The sequence below is a fragment of the Ptychodera flava genome, chromosome 4, assembly GCF_041260155.1.
Source record: "Ptychodera flava strain L36383 chromosome 4, AS_Pfla_20210202, whole genome shotgun sequence".
NCBI classification, from domain to species: domain Eukaryota; kingdom Metazoa; phylum Hemichordata; class Enteropneusta; family Ptychoderidae; genus Ptychodera; species Ptychodera flava.
Genome location: NC_091931.1, coordinates 7,435,083 through 7,459,860, shown reverse-complemented (window position 1 = coordinate 7,459,860; position 24,778 = coordinate 7,435,083). Strand labels below are relative to the sequence as shown.

The 24,778-nt window shown below is 36.8% G+C and overlaps 1 protein-coding gene across 5 annotated transcripts in view; it reads right to left on the bottom strand.

The window, feature by feature from the left end:
• Positions 1–21,613, bottom strand: part of LOC139130802 (juvenile hormone acid O-methyltransferase-like) — a 69,197-nt gene extending 47,584 nt beyond the window's left edge. For 3 of the 5 annotated variants that reach the window (XR_011551984.1, XM_070696592.1, XM_070696591.1), the window contains exons 1-3: positions 21,516–21,613; positions 19,088–19,305; positions 14,759–15,069 (exon numbers count right to left, since the gene is read on the bottom strand). Coding sequence is in view for 4 of the 5 variants with exons in the window: in XM_070696592.1 (XP_070552693.1) it covers positions 14,759–15,069; positions 19,088–19,262 (486 nt within the window). In the remaining variant the exon portion in view is untranslated. Of the gene's footprint in view, positions 1–344; positions 562–4,367; positions 4,482–8,145; positions 10,075–11,627; positions 11,764–14,758; positions 15,070–19,087; positions 19,306–21,515 lie in introns of those variants that run through there. The other 2 variants (XM_070696589.1, XM_070696590.1) reach the window with 2 other exon arrangements.
• Positions 21,614–24,778: the final 3,165 nt, after the last annotated feature.

Genomic DNA, 24,778 nt, shown 5'->3' with positions numbered 1-24,778 from the left:
GGCAAGCTGTTGTTTTTGTGGGAGATTGAAAATTTTTGTTTTTAACCGAAGACTTTGCTGTGGCATCAATGTGAAATGACTTTTAACTCATTTTAACCATGAAATCAGTTTTACGATCAACTTTATCAAAATTAGCTCATTGCTACCATGTTATCACTTTAAAAATCATTGATTTCTCGATGCTGATGTAAGAAACGCGTAACCATTCTACGTCCACTTTTCCAAACGGGTGCAATCCTTAAAAATCCCTCTAATATCTCCGCTTTACAATGCACTCGGATGTAAATCCTTGTACTTTGTAAAAAACCTTTTATTATCTAGCCTGGTCTAGGCTTGACTCTTACCTGTTACTCTTGCAACTCGTTTCGACAAAAGTGCTGTCAGAGAGCCTACCCCACAGCCAACGTCAAGTAAAACATCTGTCCGATTCAATTGCATTACCTGGGAAACCCCTTCCATGAACTGCGAGGCATATGCATACGACATGGGAGAAAACGTCTTCAACGACTGAAATTCATCGTGTTTATTGCATACCCGTGGTGCCCTGCATCTCAATCGTTACTGAGGAATATGAGAAAGAAAGGTAGAAATAATGAACAATCGGTGGAAGTTGTGTATCGTAAATTATTTATCTGATTTAACCCTTTTAATAGTCGATTTTTGTTCATTCACCAATATATCCAATTATTGATTCATTAAATTATGTATTTATTTATTTTTTAGGTAAATTAGGCTATTATACTTATTCAAGTAACTTTTAAAACAAAAATCTGAAACACAAGTCTATTGCAGGCAAACATTCGCATTGGTTGCAGCGAAGGTTTTAAGTTCATTGCATTTTGATTATTGAATGAACTTCTATAATTAGCTGTATATATCAAAACTTCATGCAGTGGATTTGATCGATCGTGTAAGATAAACTAGTATTGGTCATACTTGTGTTACAGTGATGACGAATGTTTGATAACCATGCATATTTACTGGCCTCTATCAAAATTGAATACATACAATTAGATGAAACTTCATGGGTAAATTCTGTAGGTTTCATTTGATTTAACAAACTGCCAAGGGAGCGTCCAGTTATTATGGCCGGGGGTGGGCCGGCAAATTCTTCCTGCGCATCAGTCAAAATAAGTGAACCCCCTACCCATTGTACAAAAAAATTGATGACCCCCTTTCAAGATGACAAAAATTTCATGACACCCCCCCCCCACATTGCTTGAGTAAAGCTGCACACACAAACACCTCGGGGATATGGAGCAATAGAATCCCCCAAAAAGAGCTTAGATTTTTTCAAATGACCTTCCTTACAAACTCAAAAGGTGTTAATGCTCAGATTTCCCCTTCTGACTTGCTATAATTTTGAAATTACCCCTCAAAGGGGTTGGACAGAAATTACTGGTGGATCGCAATATTTTTGCGCAAGCGTGTGTGTACAAAATTTTGATATTTGGATTGAATTAAAAATCAGCTGTTGATAATGTTGATTCACCATACATGGTATACATATATTTTCTCATACATGTATGAGAAATCTATGTAATACTTTTTCAATGCAAAACTATATCTGTGCATTTATAGATATTTGATAATTTACATAAATGTACTTAAATGAAATAGGGTTGTTACAACTGGCATGCGGACAAAAAGTTTGACCTTAGAATTTCACCAAAAATGTTCATCCACTATACATGGGAGTCAATGATAAAATTGTGAATAATTTTTTTCCAATGAAAAACTTGGTATACTTGTGCATATACAGATGTTATTTTACTTGATTAGAATATGATGGTTAAAGGTGCATATTATGTGTACAAGAAATCTGATTATGGAACTTCACTGAAAATGTTCATCCACTATACATGGGAGTCCATGAGGAAAGTATGAATAATTTTTTTCCAATACAAAAATAGGTAAACCCATGTATTTATGTACTCTCGATTATTGATATCAATGTACTTGATTAGATTAGGGTGGTAACAAATGGATGTGTTCGCCAGAAATTGGATTTTGGAATTATACCAAAATGTAGATTCACTGTACATGGGAGTCTATGAGGAAAATGAATAATTTTTTTCCAATACAAAACTATCAAAATCTGTGTATTTATAGACATTTAATAATTCATTTTAAAGTACTTAGTTAGCCTAGGATGGTTAAAGGTTGATATGTGTGCAAGAAATTGGATTTTGGAATTTCACCGAAATGTTGATTCACTATACATTGGAGTCTATGAGAAAACTAAGAATATTTTTTTTAAATGCTAAACTAAATTAATTTGTGCTTTTATAGGTGTTTGATAATTGATACAAATGTACTTGATTCAAATAGGGTATTTAAAAGTTCAGATGTGGACAACAATTATGATATTGGAATTTCACCTAAAAGTATTATTTAACTTTTCATGGTACTAGTAGTCTCAGTACAGGTAACTGTTAAATAATTTCCCTGACAAAACTTGCTATATCTCTAATATGTAAGTAATAGGAATTGTTCATCGCCCTCAGTGCAGTGAGCTTGATTTACAATAAGACAAGCCTCAGAGTTGTCATGTCAAGATGTTCATGTGACAGATAATTATACTTTTGTTCAGATTTACAGGTGAATAACTTCAGAGAATGAAATCATGCAATGAATCATTTTTATCTCCCAGAATATATCTGAACACTGAAACTGCTTTTTGACGGGACGGATACTTATGAAAATTAAGTGACCCCCTCCTCTGAGCTGTTTGAAAATATATGACCCCCCCCCCCCTTTGAAGTTTTCAAATTTGAGGTGACACCCTCCTGGATTTTGCCGGCCCAACCCCGGCCATAATAACTTAACGCTCCCCAATGTGTATTGGTCATACTTAACTTTAGTGATACCGAAAGTTTGAAAAGGATTGAATACTGACAACCAGCTCATTTGCATATTTTTTATTGACGTTTTGTTATATTTGAGGCCAAATATCAATCTTAAAGCACTGAATATTACTAGACTTCCCAAATACATTGTTTATACTCATTAATGATTATGCCAACGCTTGATGAGCACTATATACTGATGATAGCTTAGATTTAGTCAGACTGAAAGTATGAATATAGTATGATACATGTATCATTAAATCGATTGCATATTTCATGAACTTCTGTAATTAGGCCATGTATCAAAACTGAAAGCATTAAAACCAATCCGACCTCTGGCCTGACCAAGGTTTAATTATGCTGTCACTTTGATTTCCATGACGTATTCATTATTGAATCATTTGCATGCTTAAAAACTTCCCGTAATTTCCCTATATACCTATGGACTAAATTTTGTTCAACTGCTGAGGTACATTTGTATTGCTTGGTTTTAGTTATAATGATTGTTTGAAGAGAGCGACATATTATTATGGAATCATGTGTATACTTCATGAAAGGCCACTTTCATGACCCTTGCATGACCTCCGCCATCTAAATTACGATTGTTGGTGATAGTTCCGGTCTGTCATATTAATTTTCAGCTACATACAAAGAACTGTGCCATACAAAGGTAATGTTCAAAATTGCTATAATATATCATCAAAGTAGAACGGGGTGCATTTCTATAGACTACTTATCTAATTAAACAGAAAATGTCGACGGGTCGTACGAGGGTCATGAAAATAGGCTAATGCGCCAATCAGGTCATATTTCAAAACTTTATCTACACCATTTGCGAAATCAATAGTTTAAGGGCTTAGCACACTCATGATAAACTCATTTGCGTAAATTAGTAGCATTTTAAATCATACAATGTACATAAACTCTGAGTGCGATGTTATTCAGGTGATGACACTGTACTATGAAGTTTTAAAGTTTTAGTCGTAGGCCATTTAAGTCTTACTTCGATTGATATTGTGTCATATGATTAACAGTAACAGCACATTCACTTGTAAGTTATCCCTCAAGGAAGCTTGGGTCCATGCTTTGCTACAGTTTCCTGTCCCTTTTTTCTAGGGTCTATGGTTATAATCACAACCGTTCACGAACGGGCAAAACAAAGCATCTAGTATAGCAATGTACACGATCTTCTATCCTTTTACCAGTTGCATATTGTGTGTACTCGGTTGTGGCCAGCATGTAAGTTTAAAGGCAAAAGTGACTGTGGTGTACCTTAACGATCAAATCGTCGTCTCTTTCAGTCGGATATTTAACATTAGTTACGATTTTGACTTGTACATATCTAGTTCTGAGTCGCTGTGTGACCCTGCCACTTCCTGGAGTATCTTATTCTGCCTGACAGCAAAGAGGCGTGGGCCAGGTAGCGCCACTGATCGTGGCAAGTGTACGTTTTTAGGTGCTTTTGGGTAATACTAGTATTACAAGCCATTCTGATGCTATGAACAGTAGATCACCCACCTTCCGAATTTTCTATTTTGTTGAGTTTACCGTTGCTGTCGATGTCAGCTGCCTTCTTTACAACAGTAAAGCCTTGTGTCATATGACTTTACCTCGGGGTCGTATTCTCTTTACACCACGTGACATTATTGCTAGTTCGGGGTTAAGTGGGTCATAGTTGAACACATATATTCACGCTTATTGACTTTTCATAGAGCTGTCTATCTTTTCACTCTTGAACATATGTATGTTGTTAATACTACCTTATCATTTTACAAAAATTTTAATAGCCTTCAAAATGTACCGTAAACAAATACTTGAATTAAAGACAGAGAGTCGGGGATAATAAAACAGTGGACATAAACTGCAGTACTGTTCGGAATATAGCATTTCGTTACAAAGAGGGTCTCCCTTTTCTTAGTTCAGGCAAAGTAGACACAAGCACTGCCTTTTACAAGAAAGGAAATTGTGTTGTCATAAGTTGTTCACTAAAAGAGTCGTTAAGTCAGGGACTTGCCATTTGGTAATTTTGCATCTCCTCACATATTCACATTGACCACTCAGACAAACCTCAAGCACTTGTAATACAAAAAATGATCATATAGTCTTGTGCTTTCGCCGTTTTGCGGGGCTTCATTCAGATCTTTATATATATATATATATATATATATATATTATATATATATATATATATATATATATATATATATATATATATATATATATATATATATATATATATATATATATATATATCCCCTGCAAACGCTGTCAATGCTGGACAAGGCCCCTCATCACTGGTAGTGATGCTGTGCCCCGGCCAGCTACAACACCAGCAAAATTAAGGAATACCCAACTCATGTCTTTGTGGGAGAAATGGGCCACCAAATGGGTGACCATTTAATGAGAAACTGTAACTGTAAAATACATCAAACAGGCCACTAATTGATGACACGCAAACATAATACAAAACGTGTGACCTTACAATAACTAACCTACTGACACTTGTGATAAATTAAAGTTGCAAAGATGAGATACATCATTAGGCCACAAAATCGGTGACCAATAAAGTGACACACAAACAAATTTCCTTACAATGATTAACATGCTGCTAACTGTGAAATACATAAAGTGGGCCACAAAAAGGTGACCAATTAACAGTCTAACAAAGATTCACCTACATAGGTAACTCATTTAATCTTGCCCCAATCTTGTGGGACCCAAACACAAATCCATACATGGTAAAATGTGGTGGAAAGGGGAGGAGGAGGGCGTTGTTAAAGTTCAGATGAGGTCCAGCTGCGGAAATGGCAGTCTTGCCTGGAGGACGTCTCAGGGCAAAAGAGGATGGTACAAGCCCACACGATGACCTCTGACCCCCGCCATGCCACTGGCGATGCTGTATGAACGTTTCCAGGAGATAAAATTCCTTACTTTTGTAACTTCTTTTATCCCCTGCAAACGCTATCAATGCTGGACAAGGCCCCTCATCACTGGTGGTGATGCTGTTCCCCGGCCAGCTACAACACGGCAAAATTAAGGAATACCCAACTCATGTCTTTGTGGGAGAAATCGCCACCAAATGGGTGACAATTTAATGAGAAACTGTAACTGTAAAATACATCAAACAGGCCACTAATTGATGACACGCAAACATAATACAAAACGTGTGACCTTACAATAACTAACCTACTTACACTTGTGATAAAATTAAAGTTGCAAAGATGAGATACATCAATTAGGCCACAAAATTGGTGACCCATAGACTGACACACAAACGAATTTCCTTACAATGATTAACATGCTGATAACTGTGAAATACATAAAGTGGGCCACAAAATGGGTGACCAATTAACAGTCTAACAAAGAATTTACCTACATAGGTAACTCATTTAATCTTGCCCCAATCTTGTGTAGCCCAAGCACGCCAAAGACACACCCTGTGTCGGCCCCACAAGAAGAAAGTCCACGTCACTGCAGCCCCTGCGAACAGTGACTTGTCTTTATTGCTACGTACGTTGACCCGTGCCGTGTTGATAAACTGGCATATGAACTCTGACTCATGCATGTTTCACAGATGTATGCAAAATTTATACTGGCACAGCACCAGTGTCTAACTAGCAATAACTTAGCCATTCTACTTATATAATGTGCTTGGCTACGCTACTACCTTCTGTTTTATTGCAGCAAAAGAGGTTAATCCATAACAATTGTAAAGTCTGTTAACTACGTTTTGTACTTTATCTACAAACGAGTCTTGTTGACCCCCTCTTTGTATTACTACCTTGGGAAACGAGTCTGGTTGACCCCCTCTTCTTATTTATTACTACCTTGGGAAACAAGGAACAAAACTCGAATTGAGTAACTGTATTTCCTACTGTGGCTAAACACAAACTAAAGAGAGACTTGCTCTAAAAAACAGAGATTAAAAAACCCTGTTGGGGGAAAATTCTCTCTGAAAAAGCCTAGTTAATCATATGGAATCACAAATCGTGGAATGCAAAGATAGCAAAAATAATTGTTAGCAATGTTAAATGGAATCTGCTAGTCTGGAGGAAGCGCATAGTGTGAACCTAAAAACTTCCTGTACTTTATATCATATTTCTAACCAGCTTCCTCCCCACCCTACAAAGCATACTTGCTCCTTATATGTTGTCACTTGAACATTTTTCGGGACAACAGATAATAAGCCAGAATGGCACAACTTACTGCAGCCCCTACGAACAGTTACTATGTTAAACTTGCCTTAAACTGATGACCTATATATATACTTGTTTCACAACTTAACTGATTGTACCAAACGGTAATTTAGGCAAATAGACTTCATACGTCCAGAACCTCTGGATGATTGCTGGAGAGCCTGTTTTTAAAGTAGCAGTAATGCACTCATATTGATAAAGGAAGGTTAAAAAATTGTCACACTGCTAAACCAGAAAACACAGCTGATTTCCCGATAAATTGACTCTACTTGAAAGGGGAAGCTGGCTTACAACATTTGACTCTGTACCACGCACAGCACACAGTTGCTGTACTAAATCTGGGTCTTCAACTGGCAAGTAGATTCCAAACATCTGAAACCTCTGATTGGTTATTGGAAGGCTTGCCTTTGTAAATATATGTGCAAGACATAGCAAGATAGATGAGCCATTACTATAACTTTGAAGTCTTATGTACAATAATACAGCTTCATATTGATCTAGAGAGGATAAACTTATTTATCCTAAGGAATAACTGAAAACAAAATTATATGTCCATTTTGTAAAGTTGATGTTGTTGATTGTTGCCTTGTAGCCCTAGTGTCTGATGCAGGATTTGAATATGCTGAGTGGCAATGAGGTTCGCTGCCTTCTTTTGTACAGTTTTTTCTCATGAGCCATGCCTGTTGGTGAAAACAAAGGGAGAACTAGGCAGAAAAAGAATTCGACAGAGTCTCAATAATGTGGTTGCATTATACCTATTACATAGCAAATAGGTTGAGTGGCAGACAGAATCAAACATGGGAAAACCAGTAAAGGAGCCCGGGCAGTAACATGCTGACACTGCCTCCACATATGACAAGCGGATAAAATGACACTGCTGCTGACCCAGCCGATCCAACAATGTGGGGCGAAAACACAGCTGGGAAACAATTCCACAAAGGGAAGACGCTGTACCCACAGCAACACCTACATATTGGACCAGCACAGCCAAATCCAACCATGAGGGAAGTTCCACAAGGGAAAAATGCAAAGCTGAACATACAGCAACACCCAACATAGTGGACCAGCACAGCCGAATCCAACCATGAGGGGAAACCCAGCTGAAAAACACACTAAATTCCACAAAGGGAAAAAGTGAAAATGCTGTAAACACAGCAACACCCCACATTGAGAACCTGTAATGGGCTGTAAGCCCAGCAAAATCCAGCTTAATGGGAAGCAATAAGCAGGGCTGCCAACATAATTCGCATGACTCAGTCTGACGCCACTTTGTTGCAGCAAAAGTTCGACCACAGCAATGAAATGTACAGCAAGCAAACTTTATGAAGTACAATCTTGGCAAATGTGAACTGGCTGATCTTGAACATATAACTAGTAATGATAATGAAAAAGCACACTAGTTGTAACCCAATGTTGGGCGACAAGTCTCTCGCGGACATGAAGTCCACCGTGAATTTATGATATCTCTACTACTACTGCTCTCATAAATTTGAGCTGACAGAAATTACTTCGCGTAGAATCCCTCAGACTGACAGCATATAAATGCTCCAAAAGAAAGGCATACGTCATTTGCCTTAACAAACTGTTTTTCCTGTAGGTGAAAACAGGTATCATATACTTACTTTAGCCCCATTTGTGGATAAGGTAATTGTTACCTACATGGAGTGATGTCAGCGTGACTCTACATCTGCCTTTTGATTAAAGGGACCGTGCTATGGATAGTGTTCTGCAGATGTGCCTATTGTTGATGCTGTGGTATCTCAAGTAGGCTGTTTCGAATGTGAAGAAGGTGAGTTGAAGCCCTTGCCACTGTTGTAGAAGCTGATGACAATGATGCTGTTAACTGTCTGCTGCTGAAGACAACTACCATTGGCAGGAACCATACCTGTAACTGCTCTTTTACTTGAGGCACTGGAGCTAGCTGCCTTCTTCTGTGCTACCTTTTTGCTTCGAGCCATGGCCATGAGCTAAGAAAAGGAAAACTAGGCAGCAAAAGGAAATTACCTGAGTTCCACTGAATAGTTTACAATAAACCAAATCGTTCCAAACTTACGACAGCTGGTCACATGCTAAACTAATGCAAATCTAAGACAGAAAACTGAAATTGCAACGCTCCCTCAATTGGACATGTGCACGACTACAGGTGATAAGGAAAATAAAAGCTCTGATTGAGTGGTAGCAAGATCCAAGGCATGGAGAATCCACTCAGGGACGCTGCCCTGAAAATACATCCACCCCTTCCGCAGGCCAAAATTTCAAAGTTGCATGACCAGCCGGTCCCGACAATGAAGGGGCCCTACAATTGAGGGAAAACAAAGCTGAAGAACACAGCTGAATCCAACAATGTGGAAAAAACAACAGCGCTACAAGAGCAGCTGACATTCCACCGAAGTGGAAATGAACAAGCTGTAAAAACAGCAACAACCGACATTGGGGACCTGTAATGGGCTGTAAGCACAACAACAAGCCGCGTGGGCAGTAGTATGTAGCAAGATTGTTCACACACATGATTCCCATGTCCTGGTTTGATGCCACTCTGTCGACACTACGACAACAGCTAAAACTTAAAAAAAAATTAAAAAGATGCCAATGCTCGACCATGTATAATGTTGTGTTCGTGGCCCTTTTAGAAGGTCACCTATAATAAACGGTATGACCCTGCCTCATTCCGCCAAGCCCCTGTGTCGTGTGTTTTCTATTCAATAGTTGATTACCCATAAGCAATTACTCGGCTAGGGTTTCACATAATTTAGTTTTTGTACATTGTGAAAGATTATCTTATTGTACGTATGTGAAACCGTATCACTATGATAAAATACCAACTACGTAACTATAAACAAGAATTTCGCCCGGTTAATAAAGAAAACATTTCAGTTATTATTTCCTGGCAACAGCCCTGATAATAGGAATCGTCATGCCATATTCTCCCTGGAAAGTATGAAATGCAAATGTAAGCGCATCCTTTATATATTCTTCTCTTCTATCTTCTGGAAACCTTTCGAGCTGACCCATAAAGGTTGGGAGTACCACTACAAGAAAAAGGATAAAACGTTCAGAATGGGTTTTCCTAATTTTATCACAAACTTGCTATGGCTGCTATTTCATGATATAAGCCGTCCTGTAGTCGACCATGTCTGTCACGTCATCTTTCATTCCTCTAAAACGGTTTAATAGGTGATCTGAAATAAATTTTATGTAAAGTATCTGCAAACATAATTGACTGTCATTTGACTGTGAATTGGGTCTTTTGTACTACTATCGAGTATCTTTCATCATTTGTTAAAGTGGTAAAGGTTAACAGAAATCTGTCGACAGATGCCGCTAATTAGCACTGGACATTCTGTATAATAGATTATATGATTCAAAACAATCATATGCATGAAATCTACAGTCTGTTTCCCTACTCCACACTAACGTTGGTTGCACAGTTCTTACAAATACAACCATTTTCAGTTTTAGACAGCGAAGCCACCGCAGTGAACTGCAATAAGACTGCTCACACTAATTAGTTTCAGCTGTAGCCAGCTGGTAAAGTCGACAACATTGTATGTCCCATGCAGACAGGGGGAAGTTGAAATAAGCAAGATTTGTAAATGCACAAGTGCATGGTAATGTTACATTGTATCTTAATCTTGAACACTGGGTGCCAATCGTAAACTCTCATTTACAACCCAAGCCCCAGACAGAGCTAGTTTTGCCTTCGAACAAGCAGAATTTTTGTCTGTATCAAGTAGCCTTGATCAACACTAAAGTTGCCACGGCTAAAGCTGAAACTAATTAGTGTAAGCAGTTTTATTGCAGTTCACTGCAGTAGCTTCGCTGTCTAATACTGAAAATGGTTGTAGAGTAGGAAAAGGGTCATTTTGTATATAGCCATTATTGGAGAGTACAGTTATTTGACGGTATAAATATAACGTTTCGGTGAGAGCAACAAAGTTTTAACAGTGCAACCCAATAACTGCATATTTTAAGCCCAACTAGGCCCCTATCCCTCGACGAGGCTTCCCTCAAACATTGTATGTATATACAGCGTTTCAAGACTGAGCTTCAGATCTACAATAGAAAGTAGCACTTGTTTCACGTTATCTTGCACCGCACACTCTTTTTGAGTTTACAGAGTGACGGACTTTGTTTTCCAAAATTATTCTTTTTCAACTACAGATACTATTGCTCCGCACAGTTTATGTTTAATATTTTTCTTTTTTAATTCAAAGTATGTGAATTATTAACTAATTGTAAGAGTAACAAAATGGTCGTTTGCCACCTCTCCCCACCTTTTTTATTTTGATTACCCTCCTCAAATATATATACCGCACGAGTCATGTTGGTATTTCACTAAGGAGGCACAGTTAGAACGCACGTTGCAGCCCGCGGTTATTAAATGGACAGGTAAAAATGTAGTTTACAGAGCATGCGTGTTGATCGCAGTCTATGAGATGACATGACTTCCATTTCAAATTCAAAATCAATCGATTAAAAATATTCATTTCAAACAAGCAATTTTACGATAAATTACGAGCAGTTAGTCAAAAGGCCTTACTGCCAGATAGAAAGAATACTGTAAGACCTGTGAATGGCTTACCTTTTGCTTCATCATTTTTGAAGGGGACCTTAGATATATCCTGTATACAATCGATGTCTTTAAAACCAATACAAGCGAGCATATGTTTAAATTCATCATCACTTCCTTTGAAAGGGTAGTAGTGATGTTCATAACCCTGGAATATACCAAAGTGTGTATATATATATATATATATATATATATATATATATATATATATATATATATATATATATATATATATATATATATATATATATATATATGGTAATAATTGATAACAAGTAGAAAACAGGACTTAGGCGTTACTCAGAGTTTCACGCTACATGTGTCCACTGTGGCGATCATAAGACGACGATCACTACAGTGGACACATGTAGCATGAAACTTTGAGTAACGCCTATAAGTCATGTTTTCTACTTGTTAGCAATTTTTACCGGAAATCGCCTAAATGTACAATTTTCATATTGAGAAGTTACAGTCACTAAGGTTTCAAGTAAATCTCTACCATTAAAGGACAAGTTTCAGCATCTGCCTTCGGGACCCCGCCTACTTGTGCAAAGGGCTAGGAAAAATCTTTTTAAAAAGTCATTTATACCGTTAGTAGTTTTAAATGTGAATATGACTGATTGCGTCCGGAAAACCAGAGCAACAACAACTTTCGTTAGGAACTTTTAATCTGACTTGACTTCGCTCAGCTGTACATGTCGAGGTTAACTTCGAGCACGCCGAAGCTGCTCCCATCGATAATTAGCGTCTCTCGTAGGGCTTTTTTCTGTGCGAATCAAGCGGATTCAGTAAAGATTAAGCGGATCAGCAGATTTCATCAAATAAGGTGAGTTATTTCGGTGTTATATGACTAATAACAAAACTTCATTAAATATGCAAAGGAACCCTTAATTACCTTGACACTGCTCAGTGCTTCACACGACAATTAGATATTTATCACCTCAATATCTGTAGCAGGTTTCACACAATTTGGTGCCATTATTTCAGAGCTTTATCACTAATTACAAAGTTCAATAGATATGCAAAGGAATCCTTAATTAACTTTACACTACTAAATGCTTCACAACACAGTAAGATATCTATGGGATCAGTATCTACAGCAGATTTCATCAAATAAGGTGGAGTTATTTTGGTGTTATATTACTAATAACAAACCTCACTAACTTTGCAAATGAGCTGTTTATTAACTTGACACTGCTCAATGCTTTTCAGTGCAATTTGCTATATCAGATCAATATTTGTAGCAGGTATAATCAAATTTGTGTAGGTATTTCGGAGTTATATAACTAATTACAAAAGTTCGTTAAATATGCAAATGAGCAGATACTTGACAAGACACTCACAGTATCATCATAATGTTCTGAAATTGCCATCAGTGAACAGTTTCATGAAATACTGTTAGGTATTTCTTGATATATGTCGTTACTGTCATTATTGTCTCCATTGGAAAAGATTCTATGGAAACAATGATATTTCATATCCAGGCGCTCTTCTGTCAGCGTTTAAACAGACACACACACAGACACAGACATATGTCGCTACGACATTAGCTCACGTGTACACATCGTGAGTCTATGTAACTGCAACTATATTGTGCTCTGCCACGAATTCTGCATCTCATAGTAATGCTGAGATATTCTTTGCAGAGGAAGACATTGTTAATTTACTCGAATTCCTCATCGACAACATATTTGTTGAATCTTAAGGACACATTTTCCGGTTGTGACAGGAACTCCTTTGGATACAAATTTTGTCCCTTTGCTTGCTGACTTAATTCTGTACTTACAGGTAGCAAACGTCTCCCAGAACTTAGTCAAAAAAAGTTATCTTTAGCTAAAGTTTTTCCCCTTAACATTCAGATACATTGATGATGTCATTTCTCTGAATAACTATCTCCCTGTGATTTGTCATCCTAAAATTGAGATTCAGTAACTATTGAATAAGCTTCTTCAGCTTCGTATGTAGATATTTTGTCTCGAGTTTCACTCTGATGGTAAGCTTTCCACTAGACTGTACGACAAGAGAGATGATTTTAACTTTACTGTCAATTTCGAATTCGCTCATCTAGACACCAACATTGCACTCTCGGCAGCCTATGGAGTACTCAAATCTCAGCTTATTCGTCATGCGAGAGCATACAGCTCATATTGTGATATTGCAGCGAGACATTGCCACCTGTCTTGCTTATAACTCTCGACGAGTTGTTTTAAACTATAGACAAAGGCGTGTCTCGTGTTTTTGGCAAGTATCAAAGGCTTGACGATAAGTAGGATATGTCTCTCAGACCAGTGATCACTATGGCATCAGTGACACCAGTCTGTAGATCGATTCCAATTTTGGCTTACAATATATATTATAGCCCAAACATGGGATTATGTGCCCGAGGGTAGATGACCATTTGCCCGACGTAAGGAGGGCAAATGGTCTCCTGCCCCGAGGGTACATAGTCCAATGTTTGGGCTATAATGTTTTATTACATGCCTCTCTTACTCAGTTTGCACCAAAAATATTTACGTTTATTGGCAAAATATAGTCAAATGCTTTATTTTCATTTTAGACGAAAAACGGTTAAAAATAGAACGATTTTCATCATCGAATGGCGCATTGATATATTTAAACTACTGTTATGCGGTCTATCAATATTTTTATGCGAAATTTTCCAAAAACCGGGTTCTCTGTGCCAAAACATGAAATTTCAAGACTTTTGCATCCAAAAGAGTTCAAGTTGAGAAATAGTTCGGGTTCACTTTCAGTCCAGGACATCATCGGCGAGTTACCATTGAATCCTATGGAGCGCGCGACGTTCGATATACGAGGCATGTAATAATATTAGTATAAGGCGGATGCCACATGTAAGGCAGGATGCAATTACCCTTTCTAAAACTTGACATCACGTCTTGGTTGTTTTAGAGGACTTCCATATATCTTTCTTTCATGACTATGACTATGGTATGTGTACGGCTACTCTGGTTATAGTCAGTGCTGTACTATCTTATCCTGTGTTTGTTATATACAATAACTATGTTAAACTACTTTTGACCCATGATTGTTTGACAACTTGTGGGTATAGTCAATAAAAAGTCAGTATGCACCACTTAATGTGGCCCGGTGCATAGTACACACAGTTGTAAATGAGATGTTACCTTCATGAATGCTTCCCACTTCGGACTTGTGTAGCTGTTGAGAACTATCACAATGTCAAGTACGTTTGGATTCTGTTGTGACATATTCATGAAACACTGGCCACCTGGTTTCAAACTCTGGTATATACCTTCCAAGGCAGTCTTGTAATCTTTCATCCAGTGTAAGGCAAAGTTTGCGACGACTTTGTCGAAAGAATTTCTGTACTCTTGATATGTGGACAGCTTTGTAGCATCGCTGACACTGTAGGTTATGTTCTTAGCTTTGGAGATTTGCTTGGCTTCTTTGATCATCTCCGGGGAGATATCAAAGGCTGCATGATTATAGAAAATCCAAACATGATGAATGAATGAATTAATGAATCAATGCTTTATTTCACCAGATGCTTCACAGTGTATACAATAATGAAAATGAAAAGAAACGATGTCTTGCTAAAGTTGTACAAAATTCAAAACAGAAAGAACATTGCAGCATTATATAATCTGGTGGGGACAATGAAAATAGTCTAATAGGACTAGTCGAGTTCATGGCCCCTGAATATATTATAATTATTCAGTACAAGCTTAAGTGTGATGGAGAATGGCAATATACACAGTTTTAATGCAAGTTCAGTAAATGATTTTTCAATGCGGACTTGAAAACTTGTCTACTTGACAATTGATTGAGATAGCTAGGCAGTGAATTCCAGTGTGTCAAAAAAGCTGCATACCTAATATTATGTAGTGAAAATGTCAAATTTCAACTTGTGTTAAACGTGTTGGATACGAGTGCTTTGAAATCTTATAACAGTGTGAGGAAACTTTTTATCGCATTTAGGACTAGAATGCAATATTTGTCCCTTTCTCTTCTGTCATAGTGAACTTTTGAAGTCGTGATCGTGCGGAAACAAGACCAGAAAGGGTAATTTTTCTCTCCAAAATAGTAAAAGGTTTTAGATTTTGAAGCATCTGTATAATTATCCTTTGAAATTAATTGTATTGTACTTTGAAATAGCTTAACTACGTGAAGAAACCTTTTTTCTTTCAGTGGCTGGTATACCAACAACTAGCTGTGAATACGCAGTGGTACTTTTGGCCATGGCCTATCGATCGATCTCTCTCGGGTCAAGGGTCATCGGAACACACTGTAGCGATAACCCTTGACCTGAGCGCGATCGATACGCCTTGCATAGTACCGCTGCGTAATCACAGCTAACACATTACATGTCTTTTAGTAGAGGCAATCGCATGTAAAACATCAATTAAACATTATCGTAGATTATACAATGTATTGTTTCAGCATATGAGAGTTTGGCTTTTTTATTTTAATCAGTTGATGACAAGAATAAGCAAATATTTTGTAACAGTATTGAAAAGAGGCTCCCCTTTTCCTTATCCTAATCAGCCCCTTGTCTTTCATAGAAAGTCTCATCTCGCAATATTACCTATTATTGCATTATTTTCAGGATATAAAAAAATGGACTTAGCTGAAAATCGAAGAGTTGTTACAGAAGAGGTAGCTGTCTGGAACCAAGCTTGAGAACCCCAATTCATCTCTAAAGTAGATTTAAGACTTTCAAGGGTCAGTAACTGAATTTTGATAAGTTTCTCCATTTGTGTTCTTAATTAATCTAAGCTTTGGTAGCATGCAATGATCAACTATATGTTGCCGGCAGAATAAGCTTTCACAGACGTGTAGTCTCCCTCATCAGATGCAAGGGTGGAATGAAAAATTAAGGTTGAAAGCGGCAGAAAATTCAGAGTAAAAATGTTCTCTCTGAATTACTGAATTTTCTTAAATTTTCACTCTGAATTTTCTGTCACTTCTGCTTCAATTTTTCATTCCCCCTTGCATCTGATGAAGGATACTTCACGTTATTGAAAGCTTATGCCCCTGTATCATTTAGTTGATCGTAGCCTGCTATCAAACCTAAGATTATAATTATTTTGTATTGTAGCTCAACGCGTTTCTTGTTCATAGCAACTGGATTTTAGCTTTGCTGTCATCTAAATAGGTGGATGTGTAGCATTGTACTCAAATTTGTACATAACAAGGTTTTTCTTCAAAACAGCCTGTACTATTCATTTAATATTTGGATTACAGGTTCCCCGGGATTACCCTAATCAGATATATTTAAATTATGATGAAATATGCAAATTTATGTTTTTGAGGCTGATTTTACTAATTTTTTTTTGTAAAAATCTTCTCCTCTTTAATGACGTCTTCATTATTTGGTAAACATGTCCCTACTATGACCTCAGTCAAATTTGTGCTAATTGTGATTAAATATTCGAATTTTTATATGTCACGGCAATTTTTGTCATTTTTGGTCAAAAAATCTTTAAAAAATCTTCTTCAAACTGCTATTTAACAGCTTTGATATTTAGGACATAGATCTCTACTCGATAGCCTTTTTCAAATTGTTCAAATTATGGAGAAATTTGCAACTTTGTATTTTTAGATATTAAAGACATTTCAGATATTTTATGATATTAGGGATGACCAGAATGTGATATATTCAAGTTATGATGAAATCAACGTTTTCTTTTATTTTAAGGGCGATTTTTACCATTTTTTGTAAAAAAATTGTATAAAAATTAATAGCAGGTACACGAGAATTTAAAAGGTCTTTACGAATATGTTTTTAATTTCTGAAAAGTAGATTTTTGAAATGTCACCGATTTATTTCAGGGTTTATTTAAAGATATTACAAACAAACAAACCTTTTTGTTTATGAAGGACTTCGTTGGACAAGGAAATAGGTTTTATCCTGCCAAGGACCCACTTTCCCCACTTTCTGCATGCTGTGCCTTACTGTGACACTTTGACAACTTGACATGTTGTGTTTACTTTATTGTGGACAACTATATACCATGTGCACTAGAGAAGCCTTGACTAACTTTTTTTCTTCAAAATTTACAATTGTCTACACAAGAGGAAATGTCTTTAAGAAGCCATCTTACAAAAATGGAGTATGCATTTCATACATATACGTGTTTTCAACACAATAAGTTAGCCAAATTGTGAGCTTTTTCAGATGAGTTTTGTACGTTTTAAACAAGTATGAACATAAAACGTAATCCACAATATTTAAGTAAAACCAGTTTTGTCATTACTTTGTTCATATTTTTTAAAACGATCTACAGTGTTTATGGGGATTTTTTATTGCTTATGTTTTTGATAGGAGGGTGTTAACACCGTTGGTAGTTTCCTCTGACAAACTTTACATACAAAGTAGCAATGTTTATTTGCCGTTTTTATAGTAAAGTATTGTATTTCACCGTATAAATGTTTTGTGCATTTTTAGAATAAATAATTTTACTGAATATCAGTGGTCTGTAATATTATTTCAAGGCTTGAACACCCCCTGAACGCCCAAAATTAAAGGTGTTCAACAAGCGCGCATCATGTGTTCTAGCCTTTAACACACTTATCGTTGAACGGCGTCCATGCGTTCAAAAAGTGTTACAGCCCTTTGAACGCGTAAATGCGTTCAATTTTTTGAACACATTTCATGTGCAACGAGTGTTCTGATATGGAACACCATTGTGTTCAATATAATGTCTGATGAACACGTAGCGTTCAAAATCTGCACACGTGTGTTCAAAAATTGAACGTTGGTTGAACACGTAGTGTTAAATTTCTGAACGTCTAGACGCGTTCAAAAAGTGTTACAAAAAGGCGTTTAATTGGTGTTCTATCCTTTAACACTTAACTTTACAGTGTAGACAGATAAATTTCACCTTGAAAAGGCTTCGAGCGCCAAAGATACCTATGAACAAACCAAGTCGCAATGCTGACAAACGCTCTTATGTTTTCTCACAGTCCTTAACGTACACAAATAAGACTTTGCACATCACATAAGCATGTGACTTTTTTTGTCGAGCTGGCCAGCAATCGAGTTGACGACCTTGTGACGACATCAGGTGGGTGGCGTAAGCGTCTTTTGCAATTTGAAGAGGCAATTTCTTGTTGCAATGGTCTTAGGACTTGTTGTAAATCCAACCGGCAAGCTGTTGTTTTTGTGGGAGATTGAAAATTTATGTGTTTAACTGAAGATTTTGCTGTGGCATCAATTTGAGATGAATATCAACTATTTTCAAACATGAAATCTGTTTTACGATCGACTTTATCGAAATTAGCTAATTGCTACCGTGTTATCACTGTAACAATCATTGGTTTCTCGATGCTGATTTAAGGAGCGCGCAAACCATTCTAAGTTCACTTTTCCCAACGGGTGCAATCCTTAATAATCCCTCTAATACCTCCACTTAACGATGCACTCGGATGTAAATCCTTGTACTTTGTAAATAACCTTTTATTATCTAGCCTGGTCTAGAGTTGACTCTTACCTGTTACTCTTGCAACTCGTTTCGACAAAAGTGCTGTCAGAGCGCCTACCCCACAGCCAACGTCTAGCAAAACATCTGTCCGATTCAATTGCATTGCCTGGGAAATCCCTTCCATGAACTTCGAGGCATGTGCAACCGACATGGGAGAAAATGTCTTCACCCGGCTGAAATTCATCGTGTTTATTGCGTACCCGTGGTGTCCTGTATCTCAATCGTTACTGAGGAATATGCGAAAGAAAGGTAGAAATAATGAACAATAGGTGGAAGTTTTGTATCTTAAATGATTTAATTTATCTGCTTTACCCTTTTAGTAGTCAATTTTTGTTCATTCAGCACTATATCGAATTATTGATTCATTAAACTAAGTATTTATTAATTTGTTTAGGTAAATCAGTGTGTTAGACTTATTCAAGTAACTTGTAAAACAAAGATCTGAAACACGAGTCTATTGCAGGCAAACATTCACATTAGTTTTGGTGTCAGTGAGAGTTTTGAAAACGTTGCAATTTGATTATTAGCTCATTCATATATTTAATGAACGTCTGTAATTAAGCTGCATATCAAAACTTGATGCAGTGGATTTAGTCGATCGTGTAAGATATACTAGTATTGGTCATACTTGTGTTATAGTGATGCCGAAAGTTTCAGAAACGTGCATATTTACTGGCTTATATTAAAATTAAATACATACAATTCGATGAAACATCATTGGTAAATTGCTCTTACTTAGATATCGTGTAAGTTTCATCGGCGTAATAAACGATAATTAGCTAATTTGATTTAACGAACTGGCAAGGCTAATTGGTCATACTTAATTTTCAATGATACCTAAAGTTTGGGAAGGATTAAATACTGGCTATCAACTCATTTGCATATTTATTTATTTTTTGTTATATTAAAGGCCAAATATCACAACTGAATGCACTGAATATTACCAGACTTCCCAAATATGTTGTTTATACTCATTGATGATTATGCCAAACGCTTATACTGATTATTAGCTCATTTGCGTATTGAATGAATTTCTACAATTATGCCATGTATCAAAACTGTAGTTATTATATTCGATCAAACTTTCGAAGTACATTGGTCATGCTTAGATATAGTCAGGCTGAAAGTTTGACGAGGATGGTACATTTATCATTAAATTGATTGCATATTTCATGAACTTATGTAATTAGGCCATGCATCAAAATTGAAAGCATTAAATCTGATCCGACCTCTGGTCTGACTAAGGTTTGGTCATACTGTCACATTGATGACCGTGACGTAGTCATTATTTAATCATTTGTATAGTTAAAAACTTCCGTAATTTCCCTATACATCACCGGGACAGCTGAATTTACTAAATTTTGTCGTACTGGTGACGTACATTTGTATTGCTTGGGTTTAGTTATAATGATAGTTTGAAGAGGGCGACATATTATTATGGACTCATGTGTACATTCCATGAAAGGCCACTTTCATGACCCCTGCATGACCTCCGCCATCTTAATTACGATTGTTGCTGATAGTTCCGGTCCGTCATATGATTTTCAGCTACACACAAAGAGAACTGTGCCATACAAATGTTGTTCTCAAAATTGCTATGACATATCATAAAAAAGGGGTGCATTTCTATAGACTGAATATCTAAGCAAACAGAAAATTTAGACGGGGTCATACGAGGGTCATGGAAACGGGCGAATTCGCTAAACGGGCCATATTTCAAAACTGTATTTACGCCATTTGCTATAAAACCAATAGTTTAAGGGCTTAGTACACTTATGATAAACTCATTTGCGTAAATTAGTAGCAATTGAAATCATACAATGTACATCAACACTGAGTGCGATACTATTCAGGTGATGACAATGTACGTACTATGAAGTTTTCAAATGTTCAATCATAGGCCACTTAAGTCTTACTTCGATTGATATAGTGTCATATGATTAACAGTAACAGCAGATTCACTTGTTAGTTATAGGTAAACCCTCAAGGAAGCTTGGGTCCATGCTTTGCTACAGTTTCCTTTCCGTTTTTTCGAGGGTCTATGGTTATAATCACAACCGTTCACGAACGGGCAATTCAAAGCATCTACTAAAGCAATGTACAGGGTCTTCTATCCTTTTACCAGTTGCACATTTTGTATCCTCGGTTGTGGCCAGCATGTAAGTGTAAAGGCATTAGTGACTGTGGTGTACCTTAACGATCGAATCGTCGTCTCTTTCAGTCGGATATTTAACATTAGTTACGATATTGACTTGTACATATCTAGTTCTGAGTCGCTGTGTGACCCTGCCACTTCCTGGAGTATCTTATTCTGCCTGACAGCAAAGAGGCGTGGGCCAGGTAGCGCCACTGATCGTGGCAAGTGTACGTTTTTAGGTGCTTTGGGTAATACTAGTATTACAAGCCATTCTGATGCTATGAACAGTAGATCACCCACCTTCTGAATTTTCTATTTTGTTGAGTTTACCGTTGCTGTCGATGTCAGCTGCCTTCTTTCAAAACAGTAAAGCCTTGTGTCATATGACCTTACCTCGGGGTCGTATTCTCTTTACACCACGTGACATTATTGCTAGTTCAGGGTTAAGTGGGTCAAAGTTGAACACATCGCTCATTGACTTTTCTGTCTATCTTTTCACTCTTGAATATATGTATGTTGTTAATACTACCTTATCATTTTACAAAAATTTGAATAGCCTTAAAAATGTACCGTAAAACAAATACTTGAATTAATGACAGAGAGTCGGGGGATAATAAAACAGTGGATATAAACTACAGTAGTACTGTTTGGAATATAACATTTCGTTACCAAGAGGGCCTCCCTTTTCTTAGTTCAGGCAAAGTAGACACATGTACTGCCTTTTACAAGAAAGAAATTGTGTTGTAAATAAGTTGTTCGCTAAGGAAGAGTTCAGTTATTATGGTCTAGGGTGGGCTGGCAAATTCTTCCTGTGCATCAGTCAAAATAAGTGAACACCCTACCCAATGCACCAAAAATTGATAATCCCCTTTTAAGATGACAAAAATTTCATGACCCCCTCCCCCACATTGCTTGCACACACTTACACCTCTGGAGAGGGGTATATTCCCAAAAAAAGAGATTCTCAGATTTTTTTTCAAATGACCTTCCTTACAAACTCACAAGGTGTTAATGTTCAAATTTCCCCTTCTGACGTGCTATAATTTTGAAATTGCTCCTCAAAGGTACTGTACAGAAATTACAGGTGGATCGCAATATTTTTGCACAAGCGTGTGTGTACAAAATTTTAATATTTGGATTGAATTGATAATCAGCTGTTATTGATAATGTTGATTTACTATACATGGTAGTCTATGAAAGCTATGTATTACTTTTTTCAGTGCAAAACTATATCTAAGCATTTATGGATATTTGATAATTGACATAGAAGTACTAAATTGGAATAGGGTTGTTACGACTGGTATGTGGACAAAAAATTTCACCAAAAATGTTCATCCACTATACACGGGAGCTATGATAAAATTGTGAATAATTTTTTTCCAATGAAAAACTTGCTATACTTGTGCATATACAGACGTTGAATAATTAACATAATTGTACTTGATTAGAATATGATAGTTAAAGATGTTCAAGAAATCTGATTGATTTTTGAATTTCACTGAAAATGTCCATCCACCATACATGGAATCTATGAGGTTATCTATGAATAATTTTTTTCAAATACAAAAATAGGTGAATCTGTGTATTTATGTATTCTCGATTATTAATATTAATGTACTTGATTAGACTAGGGTGGTTACAAATGGATATGTGTGCAAGAAATTGGATTTTAGAATTTCACCGAAATGTTGATTCACCATACATGGTAGTCTATGAGGAAACTATGAATAATTTTTTCCAATTCAAAACTATCTACATCTGTGTATTTATGGACGTTTGATAATTCATTTTAAAGTACTTAGTTAGACTAGGATGGTTAAAGGTTGATATGTGTGCAAGAAATTGGATTTTGGAATTTCACCAAAATGTTGATTCACTATACATTGGAGTCTATGAGAAACAATGAATAATTTTTTACAATGCTGGACTAAATTAATTTGTGCTTTTCATAGGTGTTTGATAATTGATACAAATATACTTGATTCAAATAGGGTATTTGAAAGTTCTGATGTTGACAACAATTATGATATTGGAATTTCAGCTAAAAGTATAATTTCACTTTTCATAGTACTAGTAGTCTACAGGTAACTGTTAAATAATGTCCCTGACAAAACTTGCTATATCTCTAATATGTAAGTAATAGGAATTGTTCATTGCCCTCCGTGAGCTCGATTTACAATAAGACAAGCCTCAGAGTTGCCTGGTCAAGATGTTCATGTGACAGATACTTATACTTTTGTTCAGCTTTACAGTTAAATGACTTTAGAGAATGAAATCATGCAGCGAATCAGTTTTATCTCCAAAAATATTTCTGAACACTGAAACTTCTTTTTGACTGGACGGATACTTATGAAAATTAAGTGACCCCTCTGAGCTGTTTGAAAAATACATGAACCCCTTTGCAGTTTTCAAATTTAAGGTGAACCCCCCCCCCCCGGATTTTGCCGGCCCATCCCGGCCGTAATAACTGAACGCTCCCTAAAAGAGTCGTTAAGTCAGAGACTTACCATTTGGTAATGTTGCATCTCCGCACATATTCACAGTGACCACTCAGAGTGGTAATAAATGATATAGACGATACTAGTGATGCCAAACCTCAAGCACTGGTAATACAAAAATGATCGTATAGTCTTGTGCTTTCGCCTTTTCGCGGGGCTTCATTCAGATCGTTTTCCTTATACCGTACTCGTCCGAGTATAAGCCCCCGGTTCGGCAACACTAAACAGCGGTAAAAACTAGGGGAGGGGCTTATACTCGAGCAACCCCATGTTATCTGGCATGGACGCTTAATTTATGCTAATTTTATGCACGATTTTTTTCAACACCACTCGATCTTTCTATCGCTTTCAAAATCGACTTACACATCCAAAGAAATTGATTGTACAATCTCTGAATACAGAAGTGACATTTTGGTGAAATTTCAGCGTCGAAAAAAAACCCAAACTTGAAACAAAGACGTCATGTATGCTGCTGATCAACAGTAATGTGAACAGGCATGCATTGCCCACACGCAAAGGCAACTCAATATTCCAATATCAAACTGTCTACATCTTGTGAAAACAACAACATAGCAGTGAAAATTGTAATAGTCACCAGGAAAAGTCTTCACAAATGAAAGGATAATTGCTTCAAACAAAAGAAACTGCATGTTTCAAGCATGAAAACATCGTGGCCGTGAATGAAAATAAACAATGGCGGACGTGAGTGAGACTATTCTATTTAGGCGACGGGGGTGAGTAGGGTCAAAGAATCAAGATAGTACTGGAAAAACGTGTCATTCTCCTCACGATATTGTCAAGGGAACTCCAGTTTACCATTGTTTTAACATCTTTTAATGGTTTCTTTATTATCTGAAATTAATTTTACCAAGTTAAATGACCAAATATACTCTCCTAACTTTCTGTATTTGAGTTACACTAGGGTAGGGGCTTATACACGGATGTAATGCATTTTCTAAAATCCTCTAAAATCAGTAGGGGGGCTTATACACGAGCAGGGGCTTATACTCGGACGAGTACGGTATATATATATATATATATATATATATATATATATATATATAT